The sequence below is a fragment of the Pinus tabuliformis genome, chromosome Q (assembly GCF_031772625.1).
Source record: "Pinus tabuliformis cultivar Carrire ecotype Pingquan chromosome Q, CPIR1, whole genome shotgun sequence".
NCBI classification, from domain to species: Eukaryota; Viridiplantae; Streptophyta; class Pinopsida; order Pinales; family Pinaceae; genus Pinus; species Pinus tabuliformis.
Window position 1 is genome coordinate 277,416,654 of NC_142296.1, and position 18,001 is coordinate 277,434,654.

Below are 18,001 nucleotides of genomic sequence, written 5' to 3' on the forward strand. Positions count from 1 at the left end.
AAATACCACCGATAAACCCTGATAGAATTTCCGCCCTCCGATCTCCAAAAAAGATCTAGACCGTCGAAGTATGGCGGAAGTTGTTGGCGGAAAAATCAATGTTGGCTTCCCCAAGGTGTCACATGGCTGGAGTAACCAGGCCATGCCACCTGCCCTGGAAGGACGGTTCACAGTAAAGGCTGGAAAGAGTTGTCACCAGTTGAGTGCTGTGGCGGGACCATGGAAGGCCACGCCCATTAATACAAAACGTTCAAAACATCTTCGGCAGCTATAACATATAATCAATACATAAACCAAACCCCAATGCTGACAGGGAGAAGCCGCGTGGTAAGTTACAACTGAGACCCGAAGTTAAACACAGTCAATGACATATGTGGACAAGGATTATATATGTTAATGTAAGGGCGTGCCAACTGTATAATGATTTGTATATATATATTCTTTAATGCATGCCATTAGTATTTCGATGTATGAAGTACTTAAGGTTGAATTGTAACACCATAATGATAAGGTATAAGATGCGTAGGTAAGACGGAATTATTAATATGATGAACCTTGAACTTAATGGTGGTAATGTTTAAGTTGTATATTCACGGTTAATGATAATAATGCATATAAGTTCCATGTGCATGGTTAGAATTATTATTACCGCAATCAAATTTTTTTATGTGCTTAAAGTAATGAGTAGAGGCGTGACAGTTTTCAATACCATGAGTCATTTTTTAATTTTTATTTCATTTTTATTTTGCTATTTTTGTTTTATTTTATTTTGACTTGGTTAAAATGTTTACATTACATTAATCTTTTCATTTAATTTTCTTCTATTAAAAAAATTATTTTATTTTATTTGGAGGCTACGACATCTACTATATAGATCGCATCTCTCAAACAAATATATACTTATTTTTTTAGTTTAAAAAAATATTTAATAAATTAATTTTAAATATTTTTTAATTACATTTTATATATTTAAATTTTAATAAAATAAATATCAAACCATTTATTTTGTTTTATTATTATTATTTAATAATTAAATCTGAATGATAAATATAATAATATATTATTGGTATTTATAAAAAAATTTAAATATCGTTTATAATAAAACATAACAATAATGAACAATTATATATTTATTCAAATTATATTAGTTTATTTTTATAATTAATATAGTTTAAAAAAAGTGGTAATCTCAATTAATATTTATATATATATATATATAAATTAATTAATATATGTATTTTAATGAATATTTTATTTATTTTATTGTGTTATAATTCTATTAAGTTGGTATATTTATAGGTTTTTAAAATAATAAAATTATTATTTAAATATTATTAAAAACTATTTTAATGTTTTGAATTTAATGTTATGTTTTAAATAAATTAAAAAACAGTTTATATAAAGTTTTTTTTGGTTTGGAGATGTAAAATCTCTAGGAAGAAGGAAAACTAATATAACCAATTCAAATTTCACCTTAACATTGAATTTACCAAGTCTCAAGACAGATCAAATCTTTTGAGATAAAACTTCTTTTACAGTAAAAAGACATTTGATCTCTCTATGTTGTGTAATTCTAGAGTTAAAATGGATCTAGGCTAGTTTAACTTTCCCATTTAAATAGGCTATTTTCCACAAGAATACCAGGAGTTTTCAATATTATGGATCATTTTTATTTTTATTTTAATGGGTTTATTTTTATTTTGTTAATTTTATTTTATTTTTGCTAGATTAAAATGTTTAGATTACAATGTTTTATTATTATTATTATTAAAACATCTCTACCATATTAAATTAGAGAACACTTCTCAAAACAAATATATATTTATTATAACAACAAATATTATAATATATTTTATTTTATTATTATAACTTAATAATTAATTGTAAATGATAAATATAATAACATATAATTTTATAGCAAGACATCATAATAATCACCAATTACATATTTGTTTAAATTACTCATTTATTTTAATAATTAATACAGTTTTCAAAATGTTATATATATATATATATATATATATATATATATATATAAAGTTTGTAGATTTAAACATTTAAAATAATAAAAAAATATTTAAATATTATTTAAAAAACAATTTTAATGTTTTAAAGTTAATGTTATGTTTTAAATTAATTAGAAAGTATTATATAGAAAGTCTCTCTTGGTTTGGAGATGTAAAATCTCTACTAACAGGGTCAACCACGTGAAGGTGAGAGTTTATATGACCCCAAAAACGGTCCATCATTGACATGGGACTAACCACCGAAGCGCACCCACACAATCCATTGTCAATGAGGCACAATTACTCACATGCATACATTCATACGACAAACAAAGGGTGCACACAATCGTACACATACCCACAAACATACATTACACATATTGACTCACAAGGTGATATGTTCACATGCATCATATTTATTATGCTTATAATGAATTTTAAAAATAACATTATTTTATATATGTGATGAAGGTTTAGTATAGATATTATGATGTTGACAATTACATTTATATTATAAGTTAATTTTTATATTATGAAAATTGAGAAGTATTTATTTTCTTTATTCTTTTAAAAACAATAATTATCATTAACAAAATTTTAGAATTAATACTTTTTTCCACATATGATTAAATTTTAGTATTATGAAAAGAAATTATAAATTATTGAAATTAACTAATTTTTAAATAAAATTAATTTAATTAATTTATTGTATTGATTTTAATATTAAATAATTAATTGATATGTGTTATTACAAATTGATGTTATTATGAATGGCATGTTATTGTTTTTTCCTTTCTTGGAAATTTGAAGGTTGAGTTTCATGGTTTGCATAATATTCTATAACATGATAATCATTAATTGGGTTGTACTTGGAAACCTATTATTATGTATTTTTAATGTTATTTTAATATGTAGATTATTTTTCATTTAAAAAATGTAGAAAAATTTGTATACTAATTCAAATTAGTATAAAAGTTTTGCATGAAAACATATAATATTAAAAATAAAAGAATTAAGAATGAAAGAAAAATATATAAAATTTAAATAATCTAATAAAAGTTTTACAAAATAAATATATATATTTTTTTTTTCTCAGTAAGGACTAATTCTATTAAGAAGAAGAATGGTACAATAAGAAGTTACAGCCAAGAGAGGCAAGAACATAGGCTGCCGGAAAGGATAGGCTATCCACCTCGGCCCCTAGAAGAGGAGAGCTGCGCTGAGCAAGAAGAGACAAGAAGAACAGAGGAGCAAGAGCAGAACAGAGGATTCTACCCAACATGTGTAGAATCAGTGATTCGGCACTTTTTTCCTTTCTTTTTACCAACTTTGACCCAGTCAAGAGGACTTTGCTGAACCAGCATGATTTGCAGATTGGGTTGTGCTGACGGGGAGGACTCCTTGTCTGAATCCGAGGGAGAGGATTCATGATTCCTTTTCTGTGAGATTGGTGGGACAGACGAATCCTCAGGATCGGTCAAGGGAGTGTCCTGTGCCAGCTTTGCTTCCATTCCTTCCTCAACCTGTTCCTCTTCATCCGAGCTTAAATCGAAGTCGTCCATGGGGGGAGGATCATGAGGTTTCCAGCTCTTGGATTTCTGCTTAGGACTGACTTTCTTCTTTTGGGCAGGTATCATGGGATAAGAGCCCTTAAGGTGCCCTGTGTGATGGCAGTTATGGCATCGAAAGGCTGTGTTCTCATAGTCCAAGGTCTGAGTCCAATGGAAGTCTCCAATTTTGAGATTGATCTGGTCAGGTAGACCTTTGCTCATGTCTATTTCTGCACAGATTCTGGCAAAGGTGTAAATTCCTTTTTCCCCTCTAGAGACGTCTGTGTCTACAAAGCGGCCTAGAGAATTTCCGATCCCTTGGAAAGCTGCCAAAATGCCATAGGTGTGCTGGGAGATTTGGGAGCTTGACCCAGATGGGGAGCTTGGTGATGACTGCTATAGTGGGATCGAAATCTGGGAACCAAGGGGTGAGGAATAAACCTGCTGATCCTCAGAACCATGGGCCTGCAGTGAAAGCTTTCTGGTAGTCCTCATCTAGAATGAAGACTACTTTGAAGAAGCCCTTTGAGCATAACAACACCTTGCAATTGTTGGTCCAGTTGGAGTGAATCCATTGGTAGAGGTCGCCAGAGCTCAGCCATAGCCCATTGAACCTGCAAATAATGGCTTGTTCTGCAAACATTTGGGTTTGCTCATCCAGCGATGGATGCATGATTTCAATAGAGGGGGTTTCCTCAAGTTTGTCCACCAGAAAAGGCTTGGGTGCCTGAACTGGTGGAGCTGTCTTCTTAGGCAACTGAGCATGGACAACGTCTTTATATGAAAACGTCTTAGCAGAGGAGGACTGTCCAACAGCTCCCCCTCTCAAGCGAAGAGTAAGAGTAATGGATGCATTTCTCTTAATGCTATAAAAAGACAGGGGGAGAGAATCCTCAAGTTGTTTACCTTCATGGAGAAGTCGTTGAGCTGCAGAGGGTATCCCCAACTTGAGATCCAGAGCATTCTTGAGGTTCTGCACTAGATCCGACGAGTTCACCCAATGTAGCTGAGTTTTGCCGGAGATAAGCCTGATCTGGATCTGAAACGTGGCAGAAGGATCAGGGTTCTGCTTTCCTTTGCAGATCCAAGTCGAGAGGCGGCTGGAGCATTGAAGGGCCTTCTTCCCCTGAACTTGTCGTAGGGGTTTGTGAGGAGAAGAGGAGAGGGTCCAAAGACCATTGAATTTGTCAATGCAATCCACCCAGAAGAGCTTCCAGACAATTCGTCCAGGTAAATCCAGGACACGTAAAAAAACTGAAGATCTAGAGCAGAGAAATGGCTGTTTTGGGGGGACAGAGAGGGCAATGGAAGGAATGAGCAGCCTTCCAGAGTAGAGACTTTCTTCCCAAGAGCCTCCGCCTGAGGAGAGACGATAGAATATTCGGCGCGCTCATCCTTGGCCTCTGCGTTTGCATTCTGATGGAGGCGGCTGGTAAGAGATGCGGCAGCCGAGGTCCAAGATCTCGCAGATGCAATGCCGGGAGCAGAGCAAAAGAGGGATAGGGTAGCTTTCAGAAAGTGATTGAAAACCTGCATATCAGAAAAAAAAAAGAGAAAGGAAATGATAATCCCGTAATCCTGGACTGAAACGCGCGTCTCCTGCTTCGATATGGCAAACTAGAGGCCAGACGGCGGCCGAGGGCGAGGCAGCGACGACTGTAAAGTTAGGGTTCATCTTCGGCACCGGGAAATCCTTCCCTACTATAACAATGTCCAAAATAAATATAATTTATTAATTAAGTTATAAGAATATAATATTTCATTTTGGTTTTTATGTACTCTTCTATATTTCTCTATGTGTGGGGTCCTTGTCATGGAAACCATTCCATACATTATGTTATATTAATGACCCATATGATAGGATGTAGATTTCATCTACTTTGAGTTGCCATGTTGGTTCCTCATTGAGGGTTTTTTTGGTACGCACATCCCTTCCCTTATCAGACATTGATGTCTCAAAGGAATTGAAGGAGTACCTATCTCTATCACCAGTGAGCTTACTCGTTAATGTGTCTAAAAACATAAATGTATTCAAATTATTATCATCTACCACTTAAAGGACTAGTTCAGACGACTTTTGCACCCATTGCTTCTTTTTAGATTTCTTGCCCATGTTCAACATTCTTGCATAGATAATAGAATGAAATGATTGTAATAAGTAGGAAAACTGGAGTTATCGTGAAATTTAGGAGTTTGGGGCTTATTTAGAACTATGAAAAAAGACAATTATTGAAACTAAGGCTGAAGTGAAGGATATTAACTATAAGAAATAAGTGGTTGTATGTAGGACGATACTGACATGAACGATGGAAAAACTTAATTTAAGTTGAAATGACCTATATTTACTTATGGAGATGTCGTTATTAAATAAAATATTAAAGTTAACAATTTGATTAATCATTCGTTAAGATTAACCCTAATTCGCATCATGGGAGTAAGGACAGGTTTAGGTAACGTGTTATAAGAAGGCCACGATGAGAAGAATTGTTTATCGAGAACTTTAGTTGCTATGTACAAAGAATATGGCTAGTTGCCAAATATTGACATGGCATAATATGATAGATGGTAGCATGTGATAAGAGCATGTGTAAAGAATTCCATGTGAAACAATGGCCATGTCATCCCACGAAGTATTTCTTGACTGGAAGTTAGCTTTCAACACTTAAAAAGGGCCTAGGTCTAAGAACTAATAGAGTCTAAGAGACAAAATGTTTCAAGAGGTTTGTTAGTAAAAAATTTCATCCTTCCATAGGGCTTTGGTTAAGGTAAAACACTTGACAAGTGAATGGGCTAGGACGAGATGGACATAATTTTTTTAGAGAAAATATCAGTAATATGTCGAGAAATTTTGTGTCCCACCATGGGATGATCAAGAAGTAAACATGGAAGGGTCAGCTTGAGAAATGAGAGTCGGGATGGGAACAAAGATTGTTAATTAAAAAACAAGGTTTTGTCATACCCTAGGGTTTTACCAAAAGTATTCCAATAAATGAGAGTGTGTTCCAAGATATTCATGTCTTGAAAGACGAGAAAAATTGTTTATTGATGGCACACTTAAGAACTTAGACATTTTTTTTTGAAAAATTTATAAGTGATTTATCTATGAAATATGTACAAGGTGGAAAGCGATAAAATTATATATAAGTAGGATATGCAAACTTAAAAGGGTCCCCATTTTTTATGGATTAAGTACAAAATGGGGGGTTGTTGTTTTACTATAACAAAACCCTAAACTATTTAAAGTATTAATCTCTTAATCTATCTATATATTGCGCTTACCCAATGACGACCACCACTAGTATACCAACATAATATGTAGTTAATATATATTACTACTACATGAATGTTGGTATATATTCTACTATATATATAAACATAATATATGAGTATATATATATATATATATATATAGCCATAATATGTTGATATATAATAAATGATATCTATATAGTATTAATTTGATGTATATATACCAGTATATACATACTTTTACATATATTGGTATATAGATGTTGACATATATATGAACATAATATTGATATATCTATGTGTATATATACATACACATATACCTAATTTTGGCTATTCACCTAAGATTCCATGAGGACTTGTAATGTCTCAAATGTGAGGAAGACGTTGGAATTTCATTTTGAGGCCTTTACTACTATCAAAAGTGTGATTTTTTCCTTTGATACTCCCTCTTGTAACCAATGATCATTCCTATTTTTTCACAATTACTTGCATTATGGTCATGACATCCTGATGAGGTGTGATGTTAAATTCAAATCTCTTCCCTTATTTTTAATTGAGTTATTTGAGCTAGAGCTTGCCTTTTCTAATATGAGTATCAGATCTTACAACCCTAGTAAAGATCTAGTAACCAAATCATTAGTTTTCATATATATGCACCCCCAGGGTGAAAATTCCACATGGTTTTCATTGTTAGGTAGCTAGAGATGGACCAATGTTGGTTGGATTGCTCCTAGTTTAAACAAGAAAGGTGTCAACTCATAATTAATGCTCTAGTCAAATGCATGGTGGAAATGCACACAACGCAAGCACCGTTGGATAATTAATCAATTTAAAGGTTTTGAAAAATGGCATGGATATTTTCAGGCATGGAATTTCATGAAAATATCATATGCCAAAATACAAGCAATTACCCACACTAGTGAGAGTTATATTTGTCAATGGCATTACACCCTACTCTAATTTTGGGATGTAAACAATTATGAAGTATTTGTGTACTCGGGAGCTATTCATGGTTCAATACACCCTCCCTATACTATATAACATCTATAATAAGTAAAGGTCAAAGGGTGATGTTTATAATCTTACAGGATTGGTCAAGAAAGCAATCAAATTGTGTGTTGAAAAATTGTTCAAATGGTCCAATATGAAGGCCATATGTTGGTGTATATTGAAGTTCGATGACGACACATATGTGGATCCATGCTAAGTGTATGCAGATTGTATTTACAATTGTAATGTGAACTTGTGTACTCCTCTTTTAATATAAATTATGTTATTCTAAGTTTTATTTTATAGAAGTACTTAGACTATTGATCCAGAATGGATCTTGTTAACTCAAGCCAAAGTTTTCTATATGTTTGAAGTCCAAGATGGACCTAGATAGCAAAATTGTTCTTGACATGTGTTGAGTTTTAACATCCCAGTTGCTCGTGAAATTAGAGCCAAGTCGAAGAGCTCGATGCAGTGATACTCGTGGCATCTCTGGATTTTCATTTAGCCTCCATACTAGGGATAAAATGCCCATTAAATTTTATGGGGAATGGGTGAAAAGGGGCCTTGTGGACCATGTAGAATTCACACAGTTCGACACTTGGAAATGGCTAAGTCAACAGGTCAAAGTTCTTCTCCGATGCATATCTCCAGGTGAATGGTGAGATTTTGGTTTTTGGTTGGTTAAAGATTCATATTATAAGTCATGGGTGCATTAATAAGTTTATGGCGCAGTTGCAAACCTATGGTTTCTAAACCATATGACATACCATATATGAAAATAAAGGTGCACATTTTCTTTAATGTTAAAACATGCCTAAGGTTGAAATTATGTGTAAAAACCATGGTGGGCACAAGGGATAGATATGTTTTACAAACCATATAACTATATGGTAGGTGGGCGCAAAGACTTATGATGTCAAACCATGGTGGTAGAATATGTAATGAACCTACGGGCAATACGGAATATGGCAGAGTAAATCAAAACCTATGGCAAAAATTTATAAACTATGGTGTAGAATTATAACAAAGTATAAACAGGTTCATGCATGGCAGATCCCAGTCCAGTCACATGGCATGAAGGTCTAGTCACACGATGGCGAAGTTAATGGCCATGACCATTGGAGGATGTGAGTCAAGTTGCCAACAAAGCACAAAAGATATGGTGTTAAACCATATTGCAAACATATATGTTAATGTCCGATGGCAAATATATATTAAAACAAAAAAATATGGCTTTTATACAACGTGAAGGTGGTAGCCATGTGGTCTGGTGATATAACATGATAGGGATGACAACACACAATATGTGCTCCAGTCGACACGTTGGAGCAGGTCGAGACTGCTGGGGCTAGATGCCTTAGGTATGTGGTTCTATCGATCGTCAAGTATGCAGCTACAACAAGTGTTATCTGGGGCAGATATGTGACACATGACACAGAGATGCGAGAACAGTTAAAACAACACCGTCGGGTTATTGCCATGACCTCCAGAGGTTGTGAACGTGGAGTACTGAGTCAGAATTTCCACAGGATATACCATCGAATCATTGGGAATTGGTAAGGAGTAGGTCTAGTTCACATGGAAAACGTTGTACGGCTATGTGGCATGGGGATATCGTTGGAAGTAGTTCACATGGCCGCGGGTTGCCATAACATTTAACCGCCACACCGATGGGAGCTAAGTTATGATATGGTCTTTCACCGAGTTATATGATAAAACTTTGATTTATCATTGAAAAAAATCCATCGGTCCAATCTATATGTACCATGAATAAACCTTAGGATAAGACATTACACGAATGAGCGGAGGATATTGTATTTGGTCCAACCTTTCTAAACCATACGAATTATATGGTTAGACCATACTAAAACGAAATGCGCCAAAATTAATAGTTGTTATAACTATAGCACTAATTGTAATTTTTTTATTGCACCGAGTATAGGTTTTTCCACCTAATTAAAACAAATTGCCATGTATATCTCGGTAGGTTTGAACCTGGACCTGGCCGAGGCATTATAAAAGGATTACCATTGCACCACCGCAGAGGGGGAGTTGAATAGTGAACTCCAGAATAGAGCCATACTGATGCCAGTAATTTTCATTTGAGCATATCTTGGTCATCCTTGGGCCTTTTTGAGAATGGAGATAGGCATTGGAAATCTCAGACAGAGTCCTCCTTTCTGATAGTCACCAAAGCTACTTGTGTGCACAGTTCAGCTGGGTGAAATTCTATGTAAAGAAGAAATTCAAAGCCATTTCAAAGGCAAGTAGTTCTCAAGTTAGTTTTTGGCTTTCCAAAAGCATCTAAAAGATGATTTGGAAACTTGAAGAGCTGAAATGGGGGTTTTGACACATTCCGGATTCAACGGTAGTACTTGTTCGCCAGTAGCAGTAGCGAAGTCTAAAAAAGTCTATACCTGAATTATGTCTCACTTAGATAAGGGGAGACGACGTAAATAATAAATGTATTGATGAAACTTGAATTCTCAATTTCAGTAGAGGTCAGAGTCATTGTTAGAGACTCTATGCTTTTGCTATAAATTACAAGTCGTTTGTAGAAAGTCAAGTGAAATTGCAAGAGTTCTATGAAGGAGAACATTTCCATACTAGGGAAATAGTCACAATTGTATCAATAATTTTGATGTACCTCTTCTTATTCACTGAAATACGAGCGTCCTAGCCTTTTAGAGCAGGCCCCAGAGACGTAGCCCAGAAAGGATGAACTTCGTAAAAGTTCTTCCATAGCTTGAGAATCATTAATGTACTAGTTCCACACATACAACGTTGGTGTTTAAATGTTTATGACCATAGATTGACAATTAAATATAATGGAATTTAAGTGGCTAAATTTCTTAACAATAACCTTCTCAAACTAAAGGAGGTTGTATACAATCAATTTTGAGCGCCCTCCTCAAATCAAAATAGGTTACTATAATGTAAAGTTCCTCAAATTTGATGTGGAATCTAGGAACCCTCTCCAAATTTAACAATAAAGGGTGACATCAAATCTATTTTAAACATCCTCCTTAAAAATCAATTTTGAACAACCTCCTTAAACACATTTTATGCAGATGAACTTTCAAAAATCTAGAAACCCTTCAAATTTGAGGACAGAATCTTAATATGAAGCATGTCTATCATAATAAACACATTTTAGTTGAGAAAAAAATTACAAAATGACTCATTCTTCCTATCGGTTTCAAAAAATCCCAAGAATTTTACACAATCTTCTCAAACTTGAGGAAAATTTCTACAGTATACCTACGATATATTATTAGATATAGTATCATAATGTAATAAATAAATATCATGTAATAATTGTTCTATAGCTAATCATTCAAACATATTAATGATTACATTATATAATAATTGTTATATAATAATTGTTTATTAAATTATAATCATAAATCTATTAAGATATATTAAGTATAATAAAAAAATGACCAATAGTTAAGAACTTGTGTTTTTTCCTAAAAAGACAAAGATTCAAATATAAAGGGCTTTTCCATAAACAAGTGTCTTTCGGTTCCAAACTTGACGATGGCTTTCAAATTAAATTATTATTATTTTCATTATTTGTTACCTTTTTAATTAAAGAAAAACTATGAAAGATGTAAAACTAAATTTTCCTTTAGTTGAATAGAGTTATATTCTTAAACTTAAGTGTATAATTGTGCGTATTTAAAATAATGAATAATATATATATATATATATATATATATATATATATATATATATATATATATGCATATTTAAAATAATGAATAATATATATATATATATATATATATATATATATATATATATATATATAGCAATATTTTTCATAGATTTGTTATGAAATACAGAAAAGAGTATTCTCTATGATGAAAATAGTTTCAATATTCACTAGTATAGATTCATTTTAACTCGAAATCTATCAACTGTGGAGAGGGATGTGCTAATTTCTTTTAGAGGGTGGTGTACATTTTTTCATTGTTTAGATTGCATTTTTTTAATGTATAAATCTATTAAATGCCTTGAAAAACTCCTTGAGCACTTCTATTATGTAGAGTGCACAACTTAAACTTACAATTCCAACAAAGCAACCAACATGTAGGATAGTACGATTAATTAAAATGTTTTAATGATTTTTTTTATTGATATATTTGATTTAAAACTCAATTTTCTTATTTATTATTAATAGTTTTTAAATACCACATTAATTTCATATTAAGAATTGAACAAATTGCATATGTCTCTTTTATTATTCTTATTAAGAAATAACTAATTTTTTCTTTATTTCAATTATTTACTTTGTCTATACATTTAAATAATTTACCTATATCTTATATTGAAATATCTTTGTGAAGTATAATAATGGTATATCTTCAACATTCAATGAAATATTTTTACCACATCTTTTGAGTTGTAATGTCAATAATAAATTGAGCAAGCATAGTGAGGAAATACACTGGCTCCTCGTCTTTCTTATGAACTTTCTAAAGAGTTAGGAAAAAAAATTATAAAAATTTAATATTCCATTATTTTTTATCAATTTTGAAATATAAAAAAAAATAATAATAATAATTGGAATTTTTTGTAAAATAATTATTAACACATTTATGAATGTTAAATTTATAAATAATACTAATATTATTTTTAAATGTGACTTTTCCATAAATCTAAACAAATCATGCTTTAAATTTTAAATTTTAAAGCGGTTGTTTCTTTGCAGGTGGTAGGACACGCGGCACGCTGTAGCTCCTTAGGTTGAATTGAATTCCACTAGACAATGACAGATTGCAGATGTACGTACCACGTTTATACATGATAAAGTTTTCCGACCATAAGCAATTTGGATTAAAAGGTAAGTTTGGCAATCTGCAATCCGGTAAGGGTTGCCGAAACAGAGAACTGAAAAACGCAACCGGTTAAAACAATCTACAACAATATCATAAATTGTAAAATAAAATACCCAAATATACTAGAAACATAGAAACAGAGAACGGAAAAAAGCAGCAGGTATAAAAAAATACAACAATATCATAAATTATAAACTAATAATACCGAGTTAAAAGATTGGTTTAATGAATAGTAATTAAAAGATTGGTTAAAGCTAAATTTGAAAACAACGGTCCAAAATTTCAAGCATAAAACTGAGGAATGCCCTAGTCATTATATACGGGCGGGATTCATGAAGGAAGGAATGAGAGGGATCCGTGACTGTGGTGAATGAGAGGAGGAAATCCACATATGAAGAGGAGGAGCTGATCGTAATTTTGCAATCAACAACAACAGAGTGATCGAGTGGATTATTCATGAAGAGGGTAATTTTCGGTTCCTTTTAATATGTTTCTCTATCTCTCTGTTTATTCACCTGGTTAAGCAGGAAAAGGCTATTTTTATGTAACCTCACAGATGGTTTTCTCTGTTTAATCTACAGGTTAATCATGGGTGTTCTTTTTCTCTCAAGCACTGTGATGTAAAGTTGTTTGTCTTATGGAGCGCTCCATAAATGTTCTGTTCTGTGGTGTTCCTGTGTAATGTTGTATGCATCAATGTCCTGTGTAGTGTTGTGGTTGTGTCTTGTGTAGTGTGTAAATGTTTGTTTTGTGTCTCTGTTAATTGAGAGAGAAAGTCCAGGCCATGGAGACTATGCACTGGTGGTTGAAGGGCCAACTTGGTCTAACAAATAATGCATCCAAAGTGAGTTGTACAATGAGTTGTACTTTGGCAATATTTTCTTGAATTATTTTAAAATTCATTCGGGCCTCCTTTTTACGTTTCTTTTTCTCATGAGCTGGAATTTTATATACAGGAGCTTGAGTAGCATTTCCAGTGTTTTTGTAGTAGAGAATGAGGATTTTCCAGGGCTTTTGCAACCATCACTTTGCGGAGTTTCAATAGAAGATGAAAAATTCGTAAGAAGCAAGGTTAGTATGCTGCCGTGTTCTCCTCTGTTTCATGGTTTGTGTTTATTTTTAATTCTGTGAATGGCCCTGTTTTCCACGCCAATTCCGCCTCCTCTTTGCCTTTAATGATTCGTAAGAAGCAAGGTTAGTATGCTGCCGTGTTCTCCTCTGTTTCATGGTTTGTGTTTATTTCTAATTCTGTGAATGGCCCCATTTTCCACGCCAATTCCGCCTCCTCTTTGCCTTTAATAATTTTGCTTCTATTTTGTTTTGAGCTTATTATTCTTCTTTCAAAGAGTATTACAAACATTCTTTAATAGTAAATTTTATATATAAATGTTTATAATGAAGATATTTCTAGAGTTGTTGGGTTTGGAGGGTATGTACAAGCCTGAACGCTTATTCAGTGCTTTCTCCCGCTGTATGTATGTATGTCTGTCTGTAAGACTACATTTATTCGGTGTTTTCTCCCAATGTCCTCACTGCCATGGTGCATTTGGTAATATAATCGAGGAGAAAAGACCACTAAAATCTGTCGAAAGCATCTGTGGTCATCTTTTCTTGACATTTCTATCTGTGAATATTTTTCCATTTCGATTTAGAAAATCCACCCACTCTCTGTCATCCCTTCAGTTAGGATTTTTCGTGTTTAAATTATTTAGTTTTTCCTTCAAGCGAGAACCGTTTGAATTTAATACCCTGAACATTCTGTTCATCTAGCCATTATCACCTGGTACAACACATGTTCTGCATCGATACTCATCACCTGTTCATCGATGTGTTGAAAGCCGATATAGTTGTACCACCTGTTCTGCATCGATACTCATCACCTGTTCATCGATGTGTTGAAAGCCGATATAGTAGTCAATGAATTGTTAAATACCTTTTCATGGCGTTTTCTCCACACTCGTGCTGGTCTCGTCTTACGTCTTATTAGTCCCTGCCATCTGGCATCCGGCAGGGACTATAGTAACCGTTCGGAGGGCAGATAACATTAATTCGCCGGGTTTTTTAGTGGTATTTTTGGTTATATCCTAAAGTTTGCAGTTGAACTTCTGTTGGCCATCTTATTTGGCCTCTTCCCGAGGCGGAAGAGGCCGGACCATATCTTAAACTCGTACTTACCCACAATCAACTGGCCTTGACGGTTTGTGGTTTCGATTTAATGCTGACATTAATTCCTTAATTTTTACTGTTAAGTGCGAATGGGATACATATGCTAAGTTGCTTGTTCTTTTGCAGGTGTCGGCCGTATGGTCAAGTTTTGCATGGCGGGAGGTGTCTTTGTGCGAAGCATGTGCGTGCTACATGCACAGCAGCTGTGCAGTCCCGCTGTTATAACCTTCCGCCACCGGTGCTAATGTAGTCCAGTACGTTGCCTCTGGGTTTTATTTCTAACTGCCCTTCGCTGATCAGATCGAGCTTTACAACAGCTTCAATAGATTGTATAGCAGTGGATCTCACAGATCGTATAGTAGCCTCAACACAACGCTCAACAATGGATCTTGATGCATCGCTTGTCGATTCCACGGATAACGAGTCCGGCCTCCTCCTCAGCAGTCCGACTGACTCTCAAATCGATTTCTCAAGTAAGATCTCTCATACAGCTACTTTCTAGCGCCTTTTTATTGAATTCTTTAAATGTTTTAACTCGCTCCTTGTACCTGTTATTCCTTAATTTTCACAGAAACTATTTATTTCCGAAAAAAATTCAAGGGAAACCAGGGTTATAAGAATGACGTATTTTACCCGTTTATCGATGATTATTACCTGTAAAATATTATACGCTCCGGCTTGTGTCCTGTATTCCTTCTGAATGAAATCAACAATTCCCTGAGAGAATTGATATGCTTTCATATTTCAGTTTCAAAAGCCAAACCAAATAGGAACAGAATGAAAAATATTATAAGCAGAGATGCAAAAGAAGAATATAGAATGACCCCTCTTTCATGCTTGCACAAACATTGCTTCAAAAAAGCTTAATTCAGTCAAGCAGGTCAAACACTCGGCCACATTTGCACATATTTTCTGTTTTTAGGGATAGACAAGAAATGTATACTTTATCATGCCTCCAGTTGCAGACCCTCGCACAGGATCCTGCCAGACTTGTAAAGATCCTGAATGAGTTCCTGACGATGTGCCTGAGCACAAACTAAGCCTGCATATTTAGTGACTTCAGGCCAATCTTGAGACGCTACAACCTGAAGAAACGCATCAAACAAAGAGCCATTATTATTAAATCTGTCATATGCGCAAGAAAGAACAAACTCCAAAGATTCAAGCAAATCTGGGTCAAAACTTACAGCAGCTATCGATATTCTACACACAAAAGAGCTTGCGTTGAGACTCGAGGTAACCTTAATCTTGAGCTACGTTTTCCATAACCGCTCAAATTTACAATTTTTTTACAAGGAATAAACATTTAACACGAGTTTCCGTCTAGAATGCAGAAAATGAAGGCCAATGTGACAGCAAATTCTATCCATCCACGCATTGTAAGGACCAGAATTACTAGAGACGGCGACGGACTTCTCACAGGTAACAGTAATATGTTTATCTTGCTTTGTTATTTTTTGTATTTTCTTCTTGGAAGCTACCCTGCAGCTCAATATCATATTCTCGGAAAAATTGATGAAATAATTGCTTTGCCTTCTGCCGATTTGGTTTTCTTCCTTGCATCAAAACTTCTCAAATCGATTTATGTTGACGCTGCGACGCTGTTGAAGAAAGCTATGGACGGCATGGAGAAATAGTTCCGAAGCCTCCTCGGGGAGCTCTCGCCAGATTGTCTCGTCCATAGCCGCACTGGTAACCTGGCCATTTATACCCTTCCTCCTAAGTACACGAAAACCCTCAGTAAACAGTAAGACTAGACTAGATTCTTATTATTTGTAGCATGGTTCTGGCAGTGTTTTGCAGGTCTGGAGAGCCATGTTTCAGGTCTGGAGAGCCATGTTTCAGGCACAAGTGTTGCAGATTTGGAGAGCCATGGTGGTTCTCATGGCCTTGTTTCCCACGTTCCTTACAAACACGTTGCTGCGTACAAACACGTTGCTGCATGCATGTCCATCACATGTCTCCTGTGTAACGTGTGGCCTCGTCTTAAAATATATTTGTTAACGATATCGAAATCCATTACAAGTAATTATTACCTATGAAACGGGCGTTGCGTTGGGTAGATACATTATTATCCTAACATTTTGCTTACTTTTACATAGCTACGTAATTATTACAATTTACAATCCATAAGCCTTGAAGCAGATTTTAATATTGTCGGCCAATGAGATTCTCTCTGCAAGAAGGTTTTCTGTTTACTTAAATTCTCATTTTCTGCGTACCCACTGTGACAATCCTTCTGAATCAATGCAATTCAATCCTTCTAGCGGTGACAACTCTTTCGAAGGAATGCAAATCAATCCAAAATTCGACCCCACTCAAGATGCCGAAAGTTTTACCAGAACGCAGCCTTCGCTCATGCGAGATCTTCATCAAAATATGTTCTCCTTTCAAACTCATACTTCCTCGGTTGCTCATTATCCCCGGAAGCCCGTCGCTAAGCATCCCAACGAAGCCGTTTTAGGTAAAAAGATTTTGGAGACATGGAAGGATTCAGCTCCACGACGTTCAAACTCCTCAGAAATGTCATCTCTGTCTAAGAACCAGAAGTTGGCAAACTCTAAAGAGATGGAATATACAACTGTCATAACTCCGGTAAAGCTTTTAAATCACTGCAAATTCCTCTCTTTTGGTTGTACATTCTGTGAATTTCTATGCATTTTGTGCTGTTTAAAATCTAAATATGATTAATTGTTACAATCTGTCATGTTAACTGCGATATTATGTTGATACTTTTGATAATAATGTGCACTAATTTATCAAATTCACTGTATCCAGGGCATGGAGACAAGCAAAAGGAAATCAATCATATGATTAGATATTTGCTAAAAATTATAATGAAAGATTAGAAAAGCTTAATCATTCGATTCTTTTATTTGTACGACTAAGAACGCTCATAGAGTCGCTGTGAAAGACGAAATATTTTTATAATTTAGGTTGAAACATTCATAGACTTTCACTCGGTTTGCGTGCTTCCCTCTTGGCTCGTCCTTACAGTGATATCCCACGGTTTCCACGCGCATTGTCCTGAAACTAACCATATTTATATGCTGCCAATCACTTGGGGTGAGTTGTTTTAGCTATGACTTGGCATAAATCACTAAAAAAATATGAAACAAACTGTGAATACTAAGATTTAGGTAAAGCTACAATGATTTACCTTTAAAGTCATAGCTAAAATAACTATGTC

General features: G+C 34.4%; 1 protein-coding gene across 4 annotated transcripts; it reads left to right on the forward strand.

The window, feature by feature from the left end:
- The first annotated feature begins 14,922 nt into the window (after positions 1-14,922).
- Positions 14,923-17,770, forward strand: LOC149219304 (uncharacterized). Of its 4 annotated transcripts, none has more exons than XR_016249223.1 (6): positions 14,923-15,284; positions 15,771-16,047; positions 16,146-16,233; positions 16,422-16,503; positions 16,605-17,406; positions 17,590-17,770. XR_016249223.1 is itself a non-coding variant. In XM_089384313.1 (6 exons), exons 5-6 carry the CDS (start codon positions 17,059-17,061, stop codon positions 17,623-17,625), a joined length of 384 nt encoding a protein of 127 aa, XP_089240439.1. In that variant the 5' UTR covers positions 14,926-15,284; positions 15,875-16,047; positions 16,146-16,233; positions 16,422-16,503; positions 16,605-17,058; the 3' UTR covers positions 17,626-17,770. The 4 variants fall into 4 exon arrangements, 1 of the variants encoding a protein (XP_089240439.1); XR_016249224.1 differs by having other exon boundaries at positions 15,777-16,047; XM_089384313.1 differs by having other exon boundaries at positions 14,926-15,284; positions 15,875-16,047.
- The last annotated feature ends 231 nt before the right edge of the window (positions 17,771-18,001 follow it).

Excerpts from the sequence above, each read along its gene's own strand:
- LOC149219304 (XM_089384313.1), top strand. The coding sequence starts at position 17,059 with ATGCAATTCAATCCTTCTAGCGGTGACAACTCTTTCGAAGGAATGCAA. Across the intron at positions 17,407-17,589 it reads ATACAACTGTCATAACTCCG|GGCATGGAGACAAGCAAAAG; the intron begins GTAAAGCTTTTA and ends CACTGTATCCAG.